Raw genomic sequence first — 21,518 nt, forward strand, 5'->3', positions numbered from 1 at the left:
CAAGTGTTAAACATAATCTCGGTTTACTCTTCTCTTCTCGGACTTAATCATCTTAGGCCGAGATCTTGTTTTCTGGGATCCGAGATCTGAAATTCGGGATCGGCTTACTTGGGCTAAGCTCTTGTCTTCTCATATCCAATGTTATCTCGGCTTGACAGGTGAGGTTACCTTGGCATCTTGTCGCTTTCTCTGGAGGTAATCCCTCAGATCCTCCTTGGTTCGTCCAGGAGCTCTGCTATCTCCGGATTTCAGCTTTTTTGGTGCACTACTTCCTGTGTCATTGCGAGTCTTTTTGGACCTCCCTCCATTGGTCGCGTCGAAACAGAGGTCCTTCCCCTGAACATGCCGATGTTCTTTGGAGTTAGCTTCCTTGGTGCGATGTGTCCTCTGTGAATCTCCCCTTCTTGATTCTCCTCGTCCGACCTCCCTTGAAGGCCAGTGAGAATGTTCCTTGGTCCTATCATGCTGAGGAGTCGTAGGAGTTGTCTTTTGCCCTCCTACCTGGGCATCTTTCTTGGCTGCTGGAATCGGCGTATCTTGTGACGGGAACGGTGGCTGGAAGTCGTCCTCGTTATAATACTTGCTTCGGTCTGATTTCTTCGGCACGTCGCCCTCCTGGCCAACGTCCTCTTCTCCGTGATTCTTATCACGAGTTTCTTCGTTGTAGTTGTTTTCTTCGACGCCAAGGTTAATATGTTTCCCACTCTCAGTAGGGGTGTCGTCCCCAACCTTCTCTTTATGTTCGTCGTTGGCCATCTATTCTCCTTTCGTTTCCACAGACGGCGCCAAATTGTATGTGTCAATTTTCGACCACACTGCCAACTTAGTACTCAACTGGAGAACACCGATAGAATAGAGTAAGCCCGAACGACCTGCAATAAAAAGAAGAGTTTCCGGCGGTGGCTCGTCCACCCGGGGGTACTCCGATGATCAAGTCAGTATATCTCTCAAAGATAGAAAATAGTGCTAAACTCACTGAACAGAGTACAAAAGACATACCTTAGACCCATGGGGGTACCTTCCTTTTATAGCCAACATAATCCTAGTCCCGATAGAAGCCCAGCTCTAATGGACTTAGGATTACTGCTAACATTGGACTCCCAGCAGGATTAGGGTAAACTCTCTAAGAGTCCTATCTTTATCCAAACTGAAGTCTTCTCTCATTTTAAGACTCTTATTCCTTATCCGCTTATCTCGGATTCCGACATATTCACAGATAACCTCGGCTTAGCCGAGATTATCTCAGCATCATGATCAGGACACGTGGCACCTCGGCTGGCACTTCGGTGACACCTCAATCACGTGTTGTCATTCAAAAATTATGTCTCCATACTTGTTAATTTAAGACAAGTGAATTTCCCAACCACTTTGTATTCCTGCCATTTTGCAAGTTCGATACCCCATCAATAGTGCTAAATACTTGATTAGATTGTTTTTACAATCGAATAACAATTTAAACGAGAATGAAACTGCTTGCTTTTTAGTAGACATGAAAACAATAACAACAATAATTTTTTCAAAATACTCAGGAAGATTTTCTTTTCAACCTTTTCTTGTAAGATTTGTCTCCATTTTTTATTTATTTTTTATTTATTTATTTATCTTGGAGGCCCATGAAAAAAAAAAAAAAATCATTCAAATAAGAGGCTTTTGCTACGTACTTTCTCATTAAGCACTTCTTCAATTACATAGTAACACATTAATTTGCAAGTAACATGAGTAAATGGACTAGAAGTGTAATTTAAATTTTTTATACAAGAAAATTCTCAAATAATAGATAATATATTTCTCAAAAATACCTTAAAAAAAAAAAAAAAGAGAGGTTTAAAGTGACAGGTGGCTTTCACCACCTTCAGTCCATTCCTGCTTGTAATCTACTCCTCAAATTTATAATTAGGAACTTAACATGTTATGAGGTTAAACAATTTATAAAGAGAAATTTTATGATGCTGAGAAAGTGTCTTAAAAATTTATAAAGAAAGTGACCTCCATCATTTATTAAAAGAAATAAAATAAAGAAGATGTTTACAAAATATTTGTAAATTAATAAAAATAATTATAAATTTAATTATTAATACTTATAAACTTTATTTGTGATTCAAAAATATTTTTGAAAACATACACTACATTATGGTACAATTTCCCCTACACATTGATGTTATTTTTTTGATAAAATAATAAAATTAATCAATAATTAATATAGTAAATTATCAATATACTTTGGTAGTTAGGGGTGATTTGACATCCTAAAATAAGTATACATTTTTAATCTTTTTTAAGTTATATCGATCAATATCTTTCTCTAAATTTTTATATATTTTTTTTATAAAAAATCAAAAAATATATTATTTACTAGGACTGGATCCTTCCAAAGCCCACGTTGGTTGGGACTTGAGACGCGGGGGTTGGCGGGCTATGCCCATTCCATCATCTCTCTCTCTCTCTCTGTATAAAAAAAAAAAAAAAAGGAAACTTACTGATATGTCCCATGTAACAAGTTCAAAACTCAACTAATCTCAAAACAAAATACTTGCACCAATTAATCCAACACATTTTTAATTGTTACCAAAAAATCTTTTTTTTTTTTTAATTTATAGACACTGTTCACATCTTACTACCGTCGGACTTCCGTTTAACGGTCGCCGGAGACTCACCAGAATGTCTAGAATATTGCAGGAAAAAAAAAATTAAAAAACATGTTATGAAACTGTAAAATTTTACAGTTCTAAAGAATATTATAAAACTGCAAAATTTTACAGTTTTAAACCATGATTCATTCCAGCACCAAAAAAAAAATTTGAAACTATAAAATTTTACAGTTTTCACCGCCTGTAACTAAAACTCGAAAACTGTTTGTTCAGAATTCGAAAATTTTCTCCATTAGAACAGAAAAACAGAAATATATAGCAGAGAGAGAAAAAAAAAAAAAAAAAGATCGAAGGGGAAAGACGGATGTCTAACCAAATCTGTGTAGATCTACTCAGATCTGATGTAGATCTGAGTAGATCTATATCAGATCTAAGTAGATCCATTCATCTTCTTCGTCGAAAAATATATCATCTTCTTCGTCGGAGTTGATTTTAATGCTTGGTGGTTATCAATGAACCCCGATCAATGGAGAAAGATATGATCACCTGTGGTCCTCTTCCATGACAAACACGGTGATAGAAAAATGTAAAAAAAAAAACGAGAGAGGAAGGGAAGCAAAAAGCAGAGAGAGAGGAAAGGACTTTTGGGTCTTGCGAAAAAGTTATGGGATTAAATGGAGATCACATGTTTCCTATAATTTTTCCAAAAAAAAGTTGGAGAGGATTTTGAATTTTGATTAAACGATTAATTCAAGTAATCATATCCACTGCAGAGGAAGAAGAAGCACGCAACAGAAACATCCGATCTTCTTCACCGATCGGATCGCCTCCTTCTTTTCCGTTCCATTCCATTCCAATCATCTCCTTTCTTCATTCTCATTCTGAATATCATCTGTCAGGAGATCTAGAAAGGGAAAGAGAGAGAGCGATGGAGAAGATGATGAATGTATTGAAGCCGAAACCTAACCCCCAACAGCAATTGAGGGACTGGCAGCGTCGTCTCCGCCAAGAGTGCCGCAACATCGAACGCCAAATCCGAGGTGCTTTTATTTGTTTATTTATTTATTATGCTTTGAGACTGGAAAGTTACGATTTTTATTTTTATTTTACAAATACTGTATTTAGGTTGTTGAATTCGTTCAGTTTTTGCTTGTTTGGTGTGTGTTTTTTGCGTAGATATACAGAGAGAAGAGAAGAGCGTACAGAAAGCAATTAAAGAAGCTGCCAAGAGAAATGACATGGGCTCTGCTAAGGTAATCCCCATCCTTTATCCATCGCGATTACTCCAATTGCTTATGTTTCTCAAGCGTACTCATGAAGCCCTTTTTTTAAATTTTTTATACAAAATATCTAACCTTGTTGAATCTCTGCCTGCAGCAGATTTATTTATTTATTTATTTATTTTTAAGTAACTTTAACTTTTAATATCAGCTAAATTCTACTTCCATGAACTGTGATGATAACAAACAGATAGTGCCTGCTACTAGTTACATTACAAGTCAAATACACATAAAATTGCGCTTCAGATAAAAATAAACCCCCAAAACTTTGAGAAAATAACTATGGGTTAATTTAGATGGAGAGAAAAAATAAAGAGACAAGTAAGACTTTTAAAAGAGAAAGAGGCATCCGTAGCATTACATCGACCTGGATTCTCTAGTAATTATAGTAATTGTCGAGAATCATGCTATCTCGAACAAAATTGTTGTCAGCCAAATCTCAAAGGAGATCTTTGGTGACCTAATGCACTAACACTATCGGTGCAGTCGATAACGTGAGGAGATGAGATTTTACATTTGTCCATGTTGACACGCTAGTGGTTATCTTGGAAGAGGACAGTAAGCCCGACAAATTAAAAAGCTGAGTTCATTTGAATGATTGAATATTTTATATTTGTCACTAGATGTGCAAATGGTTCACTAATGGGAACATGTGGAAAGTTTGTATGCACGGTTTAGAAAGCAACTAAGAACCTTTGAACATGCTGAAAATTGGCCTTGAAGAAGAATACTTCGAAGGAGAGAGGAAAATTTTCCTTCGTGATACTATTAATGGGAATATATTGAGTGGAAGATTGAAAGGACCATACACTAGATTGCAGTGGAAATTCCTCCAGGTTTTGATGTGTCTTGTAAGTGTGGGTTAAGTGATGATTGATTTTGCTAGGAGGTTTGGGCTACGACCTCCAAACAAAACCAATACCTAATAATACCAATTTATGTTTTCAAATCATCTTTCTTAAATGCTTTCAATCAACTAGGAAAGGGTCAAATCCAATGCATAGGTTTGAGTTCATGTGGCATAACATGTAATGACATGGTGGACAATATATTTTGGGCATCCATGGGGCCATGAAAAGATAAAATTTAGAACCATTAACATTCCCCTAATCTGAGCAGTCTGATGCTAGAATGTTGAGTGCATGCAAAGGCCTGCAATGGACACCATTTAGATTGGGTTAGACCACTAGGTACCATGGAGCAAAGTTGAGCTCTTTAGTTGTCTAAACTTATCTTTATGGAATTCAAATTATTGGTTGCAGAATATCTCCTAATTCTAATTGCATTGAGACTCTGCAATCAGGTACCAAGGACTTCGAATGTTGAATCCTGTCTAGACTGTTTTAGCACCCTGCGTAAAAGCTCCAGAACACAGACAAACCATCTACTCACCAGATAAACTTCATGATCTTCTGCTACAACTCAGATGTACAAAATATGAGATCTCTGAAATACTCTCAACGCCAACATATTATAAAAGCCGTTACAACTAGACCAGAAGAATACCAAAGGAAACATTAAATAGGACTCACTGAAACCAAAACTTGATTCTAGGCATTCCTGTTGAAACTTCTGTAAACTGCCTCACATTGTCCATATATTAAATCTGCTGAATTTTATAAGCAATAAAGAATTGTTGTAATCTTAAAGCATTCATTACTTGTTTTAAATTTCAATTATCTTTCTGTTTCTTTTTATTTATACAACCTTTTGAATTTTTGTTTCAGGCACTTGCTAAGGAGATTGTGAGGTCTAGACAAACTGTGAACCGTCTTTATGAGAACAAGGCACAGCTAAATTCAATATCAATGCACCTTGGGGAGAGCGTTGGTACAATGTTTCACATATCTAAGTTTATGGTTTACTTTCTTATTTGAATTTTATCACCCCTTCAAAAAATTTCTCTTGAATTTAAAAAATAAAATAAATGGAGCTCTGTCTGAGTTAAAGCTGGAGATGGAAGTACTCTATTTCATTTCTCAATGAAGTAAAACCTGGTCAGTGTTGTTACACAAAAGTAATTGTTAAAAGTGTGCTATTCATCAATGAGGGCAAAACTCTAGTGCACATCTCATACATTAATTGCTTAACATAAATTGTTCAGAGCAAATTTAGGGGACAAATGAATAATTAGTTTGGAACAAATATCAACATGCCCAATTGCTACATGCCTATGTTCTCCTCAAAGAAATTGTTTTTTATTTTATTTTTTATACTTCATCACGTATTCCTATGCCATCTAGGTCATCAAGTTCAGAAGCAAATATGAGGTGACTAAACCTCTTCCCATTAGACATTCATATGTTGGGCTTCTCTAGTGATCAATTGTGCAATTGCCTAAGTAGTAAGGGAAGACATTCATTAAACATTAATTATCTCAATGCTTACTAGTTATGACTAAGAGGTGAAGAAATCAACCAATATGCATCTCTATCATCAGAGTATTCTTACATTGTTTGTGAGCCCATTTGAATAATTTTCAGCATGCATAGTTTTTGGGAAATGTGTGACTTCTGATTTTTCCTCCACTATCCTTGTATCAGAAAGGTCACTCGAATCTAATTCCCTCCAAATTAGCTGTCTTCAACATAGTGGAATTTTTTTTCTTCATCTGTTCAGATTTCTCTTACACTACCTTCTTGTATTCTGAAGACACTCTTATTACCTTCTAGAATAATCATTATGGGTTTCCGTGCATTGCAAGTTGTTTGTGCAGACCATTAATATATATTTTTAATCTTATACTTTATCATATGCATTTCTCTTTTCTAGACACGATGTCTGTTTCAATCCAAGTATATAACTGTCCAATTATGGTCGAGACCAAATTTCTTAATTTAGTGCTAATTTATATGAAATGAGAAGCCTGCTAAATTTGCTAACCAGCTGAGCTGTTACAACTGGCGGAAGGCGAATGCCCTTGCGAATTTTTGGCATAAGAAATAATATTGGAAAATAACATTAATCTGAGAAAAGATTGACCTTGACTTCTAATAAAAAGTAACCTTTTGGGAAAGAAAAAAAAAAAGTGGTACAATTGTTTTTAAAGTGTACTAATCTAAGATTGCAACCTAAGTCACTTATACCGTGAGTAAGTGGGAAAGCTGTCAAGTCTGAAAGAATTTTAGAGAGGAAGTGCTACCTGAGCATCAGATTAAGAAGTTTATGTTCACACACAACATACACACATACCAGCATTTTATAGAAATTGTAATGTATGCCATTAAAACCAAACTTCATGCACAAGTACGCAAGACATCCTAATGCTAAAGATCTGCCTCAATAGGAAAAACAAAATTATGCAAATTAGAAAGAAAAGTACGTAAGACTTCCTTAACTGTAATTGCCTAATTCACATGTAATATTGTAAGCAACTGGTAGCAGCTTTGACTAATTAACAAATAATAGGCAAGTGATTAATATCTAAACTGTTTATGTATCTGTTTTCTCCATTTGTCCATTATCTAGTTTGTTTTCTTGATTAGTTATTTGATTGAACCTCCTCAAATATTGAAAATTATCTTGGAGGTTGGTTTGAGATTTCTTTCATCAATATCTTTGGTTGATTTGCAGCAATTGCCCGCACAGTGGGGCATTTGTCCAAGAGTGCTGAGGTCATGAAGCTTGTCAATAACCTCATGAAGGCCCCAGAAGTTGCTATCACAATGCAAGAATTTAGCAAGGAAATGATAAAGGTATGTTTTACCAACTCTCAAAAACCGAAGTATCAAAGATCTGTTTAGCTGTGAGAGATGGTGGAATTTTTTATTGCATTGCATTGCATTTGCATTGAAACACACTTGTTATTTTAGATGTGCATATTTCCGCTATTATCACCTCCACCATCACTACCCCCACTGTCGCCGCCACCCCACCACCTCTACTAATACAACATTTAGTACATTAGTTTCAGAGACGCAACCAAACATATGAAAACGTTTCATGCAAAAAATATTTTGTGGAAAAAGTTTTTTGCCGAAACAAATGGAGTGTAAGACCGACCAAAATTTTGATTTTCAGTTTCTTTTCATAATGAACGGTCTGTTTTGGTTTTGAAAATTTTTACACCTATATACTGACCAAATATTATATTTAATTACTTTTATAAAACACTACCAACTTTTATGTGAAAATGCTACTTCAAATCTAAGTAGCATGAACACTTCTGGAGGAGCTATGTCCATATTAAAAATATGCAAGTCAGTGACACTTCTGAAACATTTTTAGAACTGTGTCTGTCACTTCTTAACATCTCCAATTCAAAATAAAATTTTCAAAATTTCAGACACTTTGGCAACACTTCGCTAAGACTTTGACAGTGCTTCACAAACACTTAGGCAACACTTATAGGACATGATTTATGTAGTGAATCTCTTAATAGAAACAATGTTCAGCATACTCATGCACCCCAAATGTGTATTTAAACATTTGTAAAATGGGTGCATCATTTGCATGACCAATTTTTAGCCAACTTCTACCATATCAAAATTATTGCGACAGTTTCTGTTCTTTTCTTTTCTTATGAAAAAGAAAAAAGAATGTAGTAATAAAGCAAGCAATAGGCGTAAACATTATATTCATCACATTTTTGAATCTCTGTCTTCCACAACTGGCAATTGTAAGTAGAATATATAAATAATAAATTATGTTATATAATTTTCTTATATAACATCCATAAATGATACATAAATATTTTCTTTTAACGAGTATAGATACATAAATGTATTAATATCTTACTATGTCCTTGTCATTTCGTGTCCTAATTATTTAAGATGTGCCATGTCCGCATGTCCATGTTCTGTTGTGTCCATGTCCTGTATCATATCCTTGTCTATGCTACATGGCTGAAAATTCATTGGCTTAATTCCCCTTGGAATTGCCATCGTTTATTTATCATTTTATTCATGTGGTGATGACTTGTTTTAAATGATAAACTTGTGGAATGTGAAGTTCAAAGAAATCAAACTCAGTTGTCTACATTTCATTGTATAGCTCTGTTATTAGAATCTTACGATTTGCGATTCGATTTGTAATTTTTGCAAAATTGATTCGAATCTATAGGTGAATCTCTTTTGGAAGTGAATCTATAGTGAATCACACGATTCATAATTAATTCATGATTCGATTTACTTTTAACGATTCATGCAATTCTTAAAATTATTGTATCCGACATATTTTTTACTATTTTTTTTCTCCATCTTTTAATAAAAATGACGTAATACAACTTCTAATAGCGTTTAGTACCAAAATAACCAATACATATACATGATTTGTTGCTATTTTAGTGATCATGGAATTTTTAATAGGATCCAATCAGATTCAGTTAGACCCAAACATATTTTTAACCTTTCATTTTTTTTCCTTAAAAAATCATAATATATCTTCTTTAAGATTAAAGTAACTTACACAATGAATTATCTATTGCTATTTTATTAAATTAAATATAGTTGAATATTACATGAGTGAGGTCAGTTATACATTTAAAATGTTCTAGGTTTTAAAATAAAATATCCTAAATAATTCTATTATTTGGTCATTGTTACTTGGAAAAATATGTATGCTTATTGTCTAAATATCAATATTGTTGTTAAATTATTGTTACTTTGGAAATTAAGAGTTTGTCTTTACTTACTATCTTTATTAAGAATGATTAATAAGAAATATCTATAAATAAAAAAAAAAGAAGGTAAGATAGTGATCTTACATAGGATCCTTTGTTAACTTCTTATCTATTAAACTATGTGACCATCATTCAAAACAAAATTTTCATTGATTTAAGTCTAGATATTTCATATTCATAAAATATATTTAACATCCAAGGGTGTAGATATATTTTTCTAAGTAATTTAGAAAAAGTGACCGAATCTTTATGATTTATGATTTGATTTGATTCAATTCGATTCGATTCGCAATTCAGTACGAGGTCATTTCGATTCATAATTCGAATCTCGATTTGACAACTATGTTGTATAGTACCCCATGAATTTTGAGATACACCAATAGCTAACGGTACTTGCTAGTTAATTATGAATGATAGATGTTTTGCAAACCATCTGATCGTCAAAAAACACATATGGTATTGGGTCTTCATATTAACTTCAAAGGGTTCAAACTAATCTCGTCACATTTATGATTTGTAGTCGGGGATAATTGAGGAGACAGTAAATGATGCTGTTGACTCAGCACTGGATTCAGAGGATATAGAAGAGGAGATTGAAGAAGAGGTTGACAAGGTCTTGACTGCACTTGCTGGTGAGACTGCTGCTCAGCTTCCGGAAGCAGTCAGGAAGGAGAAATTAAAGCAACCGGCCAGGGTGGCAGGAGCTGAGCTGGAGGTATATGCAACAATTCTATCATCTGATATGCATTTTCCATTTTGGCCTATCATTTGCTTTGAAGGAAGCTAATGAATTTAAATTATGCATTCTATTTTTGTAGGATGAAGCAATAGCTGAGGGTGCTGATGATGAGGAAGAACTCGAAGAAATAAGGGCCCGACTTGCTAGAGTTAGGTCATAATTTGACCATTTTTTCTTTACCTGTCATTAAATTGACTAGCATAGAGTCTCTTCTTGGTTTCTGGATTGCAGCTGGTAAAACCTAGTTTACCTCTTGAGAAGGAGAGATGTCTGTATTATAATTTACACCAAAATCAGCTTGTTTAAATGACACGTTTGGCTGTTAGTCGTGCAATATATGTTAGAATTTGTAGCTTATGTCATTGCAGTAGTTAATTATCCCTCGTATATGCATTATCTTTCATTTGAACGTTTTCATTTTTTCTCTTCAAAGAAGCCTGAATCAGATGTTCCATAGAATATTACTTATCAGGGATTTCTTTCACATTCAGAAATTGAAATGGTACATTCCTCGCATCCCTATTTCTTCATTCAATTGTTTTGCTTGAATTGCCACAGAGGGATGATTTCCCGTCACCTGTTTGATCATTTTAATCGTCATCTTTTTACACTTTTAGTTGGTCAGTGGATCTTGCTGAGAGAAGAAATTTGCTGGCCAGAAAATAGAACTTTGCAATGAAGTCGTGCTAGCCTAAAAAGTGCCTTGAGGACAACCAGAGCAGTGAGGCAAGTGCCTTGACAAACCTAATATAGGCTCGCAGGTAAATAGTTTGTTTTTTTATTTTTTCAGTAACTTTTCGTTGGCCACTTTCTGGAAAGACTTCAGATGTTTCCCTTGTTTCATTGCTAGTGTGTGTGTGTGTGTGTGTTTATTTTATTTTTTTATTATGAGTTCTTATATGAAAATGTGTTGGTAAAAAAAAAAAAGACATCACACAAGTGGTGTTTGGTTTTTAAAAAATTAATTGCATGTGCATGCTAGGGTTGCCAATCTGCATTCAGGTTTCTTAAAAATGGGATTCATATTTTTCTGAGCCTTTTAAGTAACCATTTTCCCTATGGACTCACTATGTTTGGATTTTGAACTTGTCCAGAGATTTTTGAAACAAAAGTGAATGAAGTAAAAGTTTCTACGGTTCTGATTGGTAGCTCGAATAACACGGTTCGAAATCTGGCTCGACACCAAAACGACGTCGTTTTGGTGTCGAGTTTTTTTTTTTCTTTCTTCCTTCCCTGGTTTTGTTGCAGAACGAAGAAGAAGAAGAAGAAGAAGAAGAAGAAGAAGAAGGGAGAAGAAGAGAAGGGAGAGGGAGGAGGAGGAGGAGGGGAGGGGGCCATAAAAATCGGTTGGAGGAGGAGGGGAGGCTGGGCAGACGACCGGGGCTGGCAGACGACGGTAGTGCTGTGACGTCGGCGGGGCTGGGCAGACGATCGGGGCTGGGCGAGGCGACGGTCTGCTGCGACGATCGGCGGCGGCGGTGGCGGTGGCGGTGGCGAGACTCTGCTTCTCCTCTGCTTCTTCCCTTCCTCCTCTCTTCTCTCCCTCTTTCTCCTCTGTTTCCTCTCTTCTCTCCATCTTTCTCCATTTCGAGCCGTTTCGAGCCTCTAAAAGTCGAGCTACAAGGCATTTTCCAAGTTTCTATCATCTGCAAATTTAAAATTCAAATATGGTACTATATATAACAAATAGAAAGGAATTTACTTTTCTTTCTAAAGCTGAAGTACTAAGAAAGAATGATTGGTAAAGAACAAAACTTAGATCCCATTAATTTGTAGTAAGATTCATATTTATAAATACACGTGAATTTCATTTATTTGACTTTAGTAGATCAAAATCTGGGTATGTAATGTGTAAAACCTATGAAAAAGTTTAATTGTACGTAATATTTTCACAAAAGTTTAATTAAATTTGCTTCAGAGATTTGAACCCGAGCAGCATATCCAGTAAGGCAACGCCTCAATTGTTTGTAAGGTGATATTTGACAATTTAATTTAGCAGTAGTGTATTAAATAAATAAATAAAATTTATTTGATAATTAAAATTGATATTATTTAAAAATTTAAGTAATTATTAAAATGTAAGCTAAAAATTAATAAAATTTTAAGTGATATGAAACTTAATAAAAATTTAATTTATAAATACTTGTGCAAAAACGTCGACATATACCGTTATAATTTTATCATTGCATCAATCACCAACTCTGCTACCACTACCACCATGGCCACTACTATTACTATCATTACCACAATCGTCAGTGCTATTATCACCACTTCTCCACCATCATAATCATTCTCACATTTAACATAACCACAACAATCATCACCGTCATTATACCACTATCTCTACTCACTTTTTCCGTACATGCCAAGTTTTTGAAAAGTAGTTACGGTGACACGATAGCGACTGCGGGGTATAAAGGTCGTAGCGTAATGGTTGCGGTAACTGAAATCGTATTTTTTTTTAAATTTTTTGCACAATTTGAAAAAAACTTACCGATACACATATTTTTTCTTCAGAATCACATTTATTGAGGTTTAAAATAAATTTTGATCAATTTTTATTAATTTTTAAGTATAATCCAATATATTTCATATTTCCAAAATACTATAAAAGGAGTTTTTTACATTTTATTTCAATAGTTAATGACTTTAAGAATAATTGATTTTAAATGTCTATAAATTATTTTTTATCAATACCTGAACTAACTGAATAAAAAATATTCACACTTATTAAAGGGATTTTTATTGATAAATCCCATTTAGAAGTGTTTTAACCCAAGAAGTCCATGAAAGAATTTTTTAACCCATTTAGTCCCATGTATGTATAGGTTTATTCCATAAAGTCATTTTTCTTGATTTACACTATTTTCTAGGACACTTTTGCCCTTATATTTAATTTTGATACCCTTATAAATATTTTTTGAACGGTTAGCAATTTTTTGATGTGAACATTCATATTTTTAAATTCACATTGGTAGGAATGTAAAATTGGCCCGTGGGCGGTCCGAAACCCGTCCGCGAGCTGGGGCGGGCCCGGCCTGTTGACAATGTGAATATTCACATTGACATGTTACCATTTACATTAATAGGAGTGTAAAATTGGCCCGTGTCCCGTGGCGGAGCGAAACCTGCCGGTGGTCCATGGGCGGCCCGGGGCGGGCCCGATCCGGCCCGTTGACAATGTGAATATTCACATTGACATGTTAACATTCACATTGATAAGAGTCTAAAATTGACCCGCGGCCTATCGGCGGCCAAAAGCCCCCCCGCGGCCCGGCCTAGCCCGTTGACAATGTGAATATTCACATTGACATGTTAACATTCACATTGATAGGAGTGTAAAATTAGCCCGCGCTCCATGGCTGCCCGAAACCTGCCCACGGTCCGTGGGCGGCCCGGAGCGGGCCTGGCCCAGCCTGTTAACAATGTGAATATTCACATTGACATGTTAACATTCACATTGATAAGAGTATAAAATTGGCCAACGGCCCAGGGCGGGCCCGACCCGGCCCGTTGGCAATGTGAATATTCACATTGACATGTTAACATTTACATTGATAAGAGTGTAAAATTGGCCCGCGGCCCGACCGCGGCCCGAAGCCCGACCGTAGCCCTACCCGTGACATTGTGAATATTCACATTGACATGTTAACATTTACATTGATAGGAGTGTAAAATTTGCCCGCTGCCCGAAGCTTGCCCGTTGCCCGAGGTAGGCCTGGCCCGGCCCGTTGACAATGTGAATATTCACATTGACATGTTAACATGCACATTGATAGGAATGTAGAATTGACCTGCGGCCCGTGGGCTGCTCGAAGCCTGCCCACGGCCTGGGGCAGGCTCGTTTGGGTCCGGGCCCGAGCCGGTGGGTCGAGCCTCAAGTCGGGCTGATGAGCCTGGGCCTAGCCTCAGGCTTGGGTCGGGCTTGGGCAAGCCTAGCCATTTTTTTTTTAATTCTTTTTAATTTTTTCTACCAAAATTTTATTATTTTCCACAAAAAAAGGCACTAGGCCTCGGCGCGGGCTGGACCTCGGACCGAGCCTTGAATGGGCCTTAACCGGGCCGATGGGTCGAACCGGGTTTCAAAGTGATGGCCTAGGTCCTAGCCTAGGGTCTCGGACTAGGCTCGAGCCCGGGCCCAAACGAGCCTTTCCCGAGCCGCGAGTGGGCTTCGGGCAGCCTACGTTCTTTTTGACTATTCCATTAAGTCCTATTTGAGGTAAGAAGACCAAAATACCATTTTCATCTACTTATATTCTCTTTAGTCCACATTATTTTCTTATGTTTCAATAAGTCCTATAGGAGACATAATTATCAAAATACCCATAATGTGAATGTTCACATCGTCAATGTGAATGTTCATATCATCAATGCGTAGAGGCCCGGGCCGGCCCATATCGAGCCTCGTGGATGTCCGAAAAAATCCGGGCCGGCCCCACCCAGCCCACAGGCCAAAAAATTAGGCCCTGGCCCTGGCCCTAGCCCTGGCACAAGGGTATTCGGGCTTTAGACGGGCTGATGGATTGAGCCTCGGGTCGGGCCGGTGGGCCTAGGCCTAGCCTCGAGCTTATGTCGGGCTTAGGTGGGCCTGGCCATTTTTTTTTAATTCTTTTTAATTTTTTCTACCAAAATTTTATTATTTTCCACAAAAAAAGACATTGCGCCTCGGGCGGGCTGGGCCTCGGACTGAGCCCTGAATGGGTCTTAAGCGGATTGATGGGCCGGGCCAGGCTTCAAAGTGATGGCCTAGGCCCTAGTCTAGGGTCTCGGACATGCTCGGGCTCGGACCCAAATGAGCCTGCCTCGGGCCGTGGACGGGTTTCGGGCAGCCTACGGGCCGCGGCCTAATTCTACATTCCTATCAATGTGCATGTTAACATGTCAATGTGAATATTCACATTATCAATGGGCTGGGCCAGGCCTACCCTGGGCTGCGGGCAAGTTTCGAGCAGTGGGCAAATTTTGCACTCCTACAAATGTTAATGTTAACATGTCAATGTGAATATTCACATTGTCACGGGTCGGGCCAAGCCTGCCTCGGGCTGCGGTCGGGCTTCGAGCAGCCCACGGGCAACGGGACAATTTTACACTCTTATCAATGTGAATGTTAATATGTCAATGTAAATATTCGCATTGTCAATGGGCCGGGTCGGCCCGCCCTGGGCCGCTGGCCAATTTTATACTCTTATCAATATGAATGTTAACATGTCAATGTGAATATTCATATTGTCAACAGGCCGGGCCAGGCCCGCCCCAAGCTGCCCACATACTGTGGGTGGGTTTCGGGCAGCCATGAGGTGTGGGCTAATTTTACACTCCTATCAATGTGAATGTTAACATGTCAATGTGAATATTCACATTGTCAACGAGCCGGGCCGGGCCTGCCCCGGGCCGCGGGCGGGCTTTTAGCTGTCCATGGGCCGCAGGCCAATTTTGTACTCTTATCAATGTGAATGTTAACATGTCAATGTGAATATTCACATTGTCAACGGGCCGGACCGGGCCCGCCCCGGGCCGTCCATGGGCCGTGAGTGGGTTTCGTACCGCCACGGGACGCGGGCCAATTTTACACTCCTATTAATGTGAATGTTAACATGTCAATGTGAATATTCACATTGTCAACGGGCTAGGCCCGCCCCGGTCCGACTCGAATTTTTCTGGGCACCCACGAGGATCGACATGGGCCGAGCTCCTACACATTGACGATATGAACATTCATATTGACGGTATGAACATTCACATTAGGGGTATTTTGGTAATTATGTCACCCATAGGACTTATTGAAACATAAGAAAATAATGTAAACTAAATAGAATATAAGTAGATAAAAAGGGTATTTTGGTCTTCTTATCTCAAATAGGACCTAATGGAATAGTCAAAAAGAATATGGGTTGGATGGAATAAAGCTCTTAGAAAGTGGATTTATCAAAAAAAGCTCCATTATTAAATGAAAGGATTATAAAATAAAAATTGTGCCATAAATTTAAAAAAATTATAAAGAAAAAAAATTCATATAAGATTTTTTCTTTGGGCTTGAATAACTTGTATTTGTTCCTTTTTTGTAAACTTTTGTTTTTTTTTTTTCTTTTGAAAAAAAGAAGCTATTCATAATATTGTAAAAGGGTGTAACGGTATCTAACAGACCGATATACGGCGTTATAGTACCGCTACAACTGTTACATAACATCGAAACAGCCGTTACATATGTAAATTTCCATCACATCGCTATAACGGCCGTAACGGGTGGCGGTAACCACCACAACCATTACGCAATGGTTGCAGCCGTTTTTTAAAACCTTGCGTCCATGCATTAATCCTTTATAGGGATGTAATAATGGCCCGGCCCGGCCCAAGCAAACCTCACGGGCTCTCGCTTTTTTGGCGGGCTGAGCTGGGTTGGCACATGGGCCAAAAAGTGGGAATCAGGCCCAAGCCCAAGCTTACTCAGAATAGGATCGGGCTTAGGGCTTGGGCTCGGGCCGCAGGCCGGGTTTGGATTTTTTTTGAAAAAATAAACGATAAATACATTATTTATGTAGATTATTTATTAGGAATAAAAAAATAAAAGAAACATTATACTAGAGTATTTTAGTTAAGATTAATGACGTATTTTGTTTGGTAATATTTCATGGTGGTATTTAAATTTAATTATGTATGATGTATATTTTTTTAATTATGAACTTATGATTAAAAATATATATAATTATTTAGTTTTTTTTCTTTTAAAATGAATAATTATATATATATATATATATTAATTTTAATATTACAGTATTAAATTAATTATAAAACATTTATTGAATGAATAATTTTTATTTCAAAATGAAATAAAATATTACAAAATTTTATATTATTAAATAAAATAAATGTAGATTATTTAAATATATATATATATATATATATATTTTCATTCATTGCAAATTGCAATGAATCATGATGTGAGTGATGATGCTGCATGACATGATGACAAGGTAAGGCCAAAGGGGGTAGGGGTATGCAAGGCCCAAGGGGGCAGAGGTAGGGTGGCACTGGTAACCTGCAAGGAAATGACTTGGTACATGATTTTGGTAATTAATTTTGAGTTAGTTTTACTCTTGACTTGGTAAATGACCTTGGTAATTGATTTTAAGTCAGTCCTACCCCTGATTTGGTAAATGATCTTAGTAAATTGATTTTGAGTCAATCCTACCCCTGTAGGGTAGAGCACAGACATCAGCTCTGCCTCATTTCAAAGAAATGACCGGTTCTATTTTTTTTATTTTTTATTTTTTTACCATAGTTTCACAACAAGATCAACCTTCATTTTATTTATTTTATTTTATTTTATTTTTAAAAATAATTTAACCATTAGTTGCAACTTGCAACTTGCCTTTTATTTATTTATTTATTTTTTTTTTGAAATTTAACCGTTGGCGAAGAGAGGGCTGGATGGGCCGAGCCGGGCTTCAAATAGAAGGCCCAGCCCCAAGGTCTTGGGTTGGGCTCAGGTCCGAACCTAACTGGGCCGAAATAGGTCAGGCCCACCTCGAGCCGCCCACAAACCTCAGACCATCTTTACACTTCTAACCCTCTACCATCACCACTACCACTATCTTGCTACTTCCACCACCATCGATGCTATAACTACTGTTCGCACCTCCACCAGTACCACCACCACCACCACTACTTTACTATCAGTAGACACCCCATTTTTGACCGACCTTAAGACTCAGACGTCACCGATTGAGCGCTTGGTGATGTTGCATAATGCGCTCGTTCAGAAGTTTCAGAGTTGCGGCCGTGAGCCCTGCCTCCGGACTTCCGAACCCTCTTTTGTGCCTTTTCTCGATTTGCGAACCAGGCTCGATTTTCTCGGTTTCTTTTCCTGAGGGAAGGGAGAGGTCCCGTAGACCATCTCTCAATGTCCGTAGGCTACATTTTGTGGTCGTAGGCCATTTTGCCCATTTCGGAGTCCAGTTTCCGATTTTTCGGGACCGTTGGCCGTGTGCCTCGGTTCGGGACCGCTTAACCATCTCCGTTTGCTCTGATTTTTGGCATACTTCCTTTATACTCCCTTTTGAGGGACACTGGGGGCTGAGAAACCCACTTCGAGGTTGAATACCATTTTCGGTGTTTAACGGGCAGTTTCCGGGGCCCCGAACTACGTGTTTTGGCCCCCGAACATTCGTCTTGCAACGGTTTTCGTTCATTTTTGGAAGGTACCTCTGTTTTATCACCGGGGAGGTCACTGAAGGGTGGGAGGCCAGTAATTGTTGCAGCAACCAGTTATACATCCTCCGACGCCCTCCGACGCCTGTTTTTCACACTTCCGGGCTAATGTTGAACACCTTGGGCCCACTTTCTTGAACTTTGAACCACATATTTGTGATGTACACACTTGGGAGGACCCTAAAAGTTGGTGGCCGGCCAGTAATTCCATTTGACCCTTTTGAACCCCTCCTTCCGGGCTAATGTTGAATACCTTGGGCCCACTTTCTTGAACTTTGAACCACATATTTGTAATGTACACACATGGGAGGACACCATCATGTGGTGGCCGGCCACTAAATCAGCTTGACCCTTTTGACCCCTAGCCGGCCGGCTAGGGGGTGTGGCCGGCCGGCCACCTGCAACCAAAATACCTGGCCGGCCGAGATCCCCACACTGTTTACTTTACAGCTGTATGGCTTTATCCCCCAGAAAATATCAATATCCGGGGGATATTTTGTGGGGGAAAGTTGGCCTCCTTTTCCCCCACCTTTACTCCCCCTTTTTGGTGCATATAACCAGCTGATGGCATCACATATAGGGGTTAGAAATTTTGTTCTTCAAGCCTCAAGATCCATATCTCCTTCCATCCTTCTCATTTTCCTAAAAATCCTTATGTCCTACACCTTGTGTTCTTCATCACCACCAAGCTCTACCATCACTACTTCATTTCCAGCAACAAGGAGAGCTTCTCAAAGGCTAAAGGAGCTGCAAATTGGTCCAAGAAGCAACAAAGGCTTTGGTCTTCAAGGGTGAGTGACATTTCTCCTCTTTTGACCCTTTTTCTTGATCCATTTGTAAGCCCTATATGCTTTTTGTTTCAAGCTCCGGCCCTAACTGAAAGTGGCCCTCTTTTGAGCTCATATTCACTTTTCATTAAGGGCTCAACCCTGTTTGAGCCCTCCATGATGCATTTGCTTCATTGATCCTCTTATATGTTATAATCTTGCATGCTATTTTTGGCCCATGAGTAATCTGTTTTTGAGCATGATGTAATCTGTAAATGTGCTTATTTTGGGCCCTTCTTCAACATTGTTGAAGGACCCCTCACCATTTGATGCCTCCATGTGCCACTTGTAGTTATATCCCTTATTTGGCCCCATTTTTGCATAAATTGGCAGCCCCCTTTGCTTCTGTTTTTGGCTTTTCCACAGAACTGAAAGTGGCCTTATTTTGGCCTATACTTCATGTTTCATTAACATTTTTTTTCTGTTTGGTGATTATTTTGTATACTTCATGTTATAGCACCTTTTGAGCCTCAATCTTGTGCCGTTTTTTTAGCATGTTTGTATATTGATTTGAGGCTTGCCATATACTGTAAACATTCATATTTTTGGTCCCTCTTCAATGTTGTAGAAGGAAATTTTTCAGTTTGGATTTTGCTTATATCACTTGCTTCATTACCCCTCTCTTGGCCCCTATTCTCGCATGCCATTTTTGCCATACCTATGCTTGCTGTTTGGCCATGTTTATAACTGTGAAAGTGCCTTTTTTGGGACTGTCTAGCTTCTGTCTTTGCATTACATGTCCATATTGTGCACGCATTGCATAGCTATAAGCCATTTCAGGTGCCTAAATTCGCATTTCGGAACTATTTCATGGATTTGGTGTCATTTCGCCTCATTTCGGGACTGTTTTCCCCCATATTTTAGTGCTGAAATTCCATTAGAATGATTTCTTTCCATTTCTATGTCATTTGCATTGCATATGTCATCGTCTCGGTTTGCGTGCCCGTGTGCACGCATTTCGAGGCACTTCATTTTCATCCGCCGGCATCCTATGTGAGTGTGGCTGAGGCTCACTCATGTTGGTATAAGCCCATATCACATTTTCATGTCATTTGCATTGCATATGTCATCGCCTCGATTTGCGTGCCCGTGTGCACGTATTTCGAGGCACTTCGTTTTCATCTATCGGCCTCTTATGTGAGTGTGCCTGAGGCTCTCTCATGTTAGTATAAGTCCATGTTGCATTTCATATGCCATTTCCATGCCATTGCATTGCGTATGCCATTGCCTCGGTTTGCGTGCCCGTGTGCACGCATTTCGAGGCACTTCGTTTTCATCTATCGGCCTCTTATGTGAGTGTGGCTGAGGCTCTCTCATGTTAGTATAAGTCCATGTTGCATTTCATATGCCATTTCCATGCCATTGCATTGCATATGCCATTGCCTCGGTTTGCGTGCCCGTGTGCACGCATTTCGAGGCACTTCATTTTCATTTATCGGCCTCTTATGTGAGTGTGGCTGAGGCTCCCTCATGTTAGTGTAAGCCCATATCATATTTCCATGTCATTTTCTCGATTTGCATGCCCGTGTGCATGCATTTCGATGCATCTCATTTTCACAGCATAGTGCATACTAGGTTGTATCTTAGATCGCATTCATGCATTTCCTCGGTTTGCGTCCCGTGTGCACGCATTTCGAGGCATCTCATTTTCATAACATTGTGTATGTTAGGATTGTATCTTAGTTGCATTTCATGCATGTCATGCATATTGCATCGTGTTCGGAATAGGAGTTAGCCCGGGCACGGGAAACGAGGTGCATTTCGTACTCCGAGTGACGGAACGTATCTCAATTCCCTAGTCACCGACACTCCGGATTACCCATGATGGAGTTAGGTTCTTGTTGTGTTTTCATGTGCATTCATTCTATATTGAGTTGTGCAATTCGACTCCTCGGCCATCATGCCTCGGTATGCGTGATTGGTGGCACGAGGATCGAGGCATGCATATATTTGTGAAATACATTGCTATGCCCCTTTCCTGCTCTCTGTTGCAGCAAAATGAAGAATCAGTAACTTTTCGAGGCTTGGCACGCATTTCAAGAACAGATGTAAATAGAGGCTAATTGGGGCATCCCGGTGGATTTCCGCGCAAAGCAGTCGGACATGCATCATCTATCAGAAGCAAGGCAGTCCCTGGCTTGCATGCCAGTTTTATTAAGCTTTCTTAGTTAATATGTTAATTAATTAAGAATTTGTATATTATTCGGACTGTAATATTTGGACGGTAATATTCTTTCATTTTGGGCTGTATATTTA

At 38.4% G+C, this 21,518-nt stretch overlaps 1 protein-coding gene across 1 annotated transcript; it reads left to right on the forward strand.

The window, feature by feature from the left end:
* Positions 1-1,090: 1,090 nt before the first annotated feature.
* LOC114289636 (vacuolar protein sorting-associated protein 24 homolog 1) lies at positions 1,091-10,584 on the forward strand. The gene is made up of 6 exons (XM_028233395.2): positions 1,091-3,628; positions 3,765-3,841; positions 5,596-5,698; positions 7,442-7,563; positions 10,009-10,203; positions 10,307-10,584. The coding sequence occupies exons 1-6, from the start codon at positions 3,517-3,519 to the stop codon at positions 10,385-10,387; spliced, it is 690 nt and encodes a 229-aa protein (XP_028089196.2). The 5' UTR covers positions 1,091-3,516; the 3' UTR covers positions 10,388-10,584.
* Positions 10,585-21,518: the final 10,934 nt, after the last annotated feature.

The sequence above is a fragment of the Camellia sinensis genome, chromosome 14 (genome assembly GCF_055761805.1).
Source record: "Camellia sinensis isolate YWXY chromosome 14, ASM5576180v1, whole genome shotgun sequence".
In the NCBI taxonomy this organism is placed as follows: domain Eukaryota; kingdom Viridiplantae; phylum Streptophyta; class Magnoliopsida; order Ericales; family Theaceae; genus Camellia; species Camellia sinensis.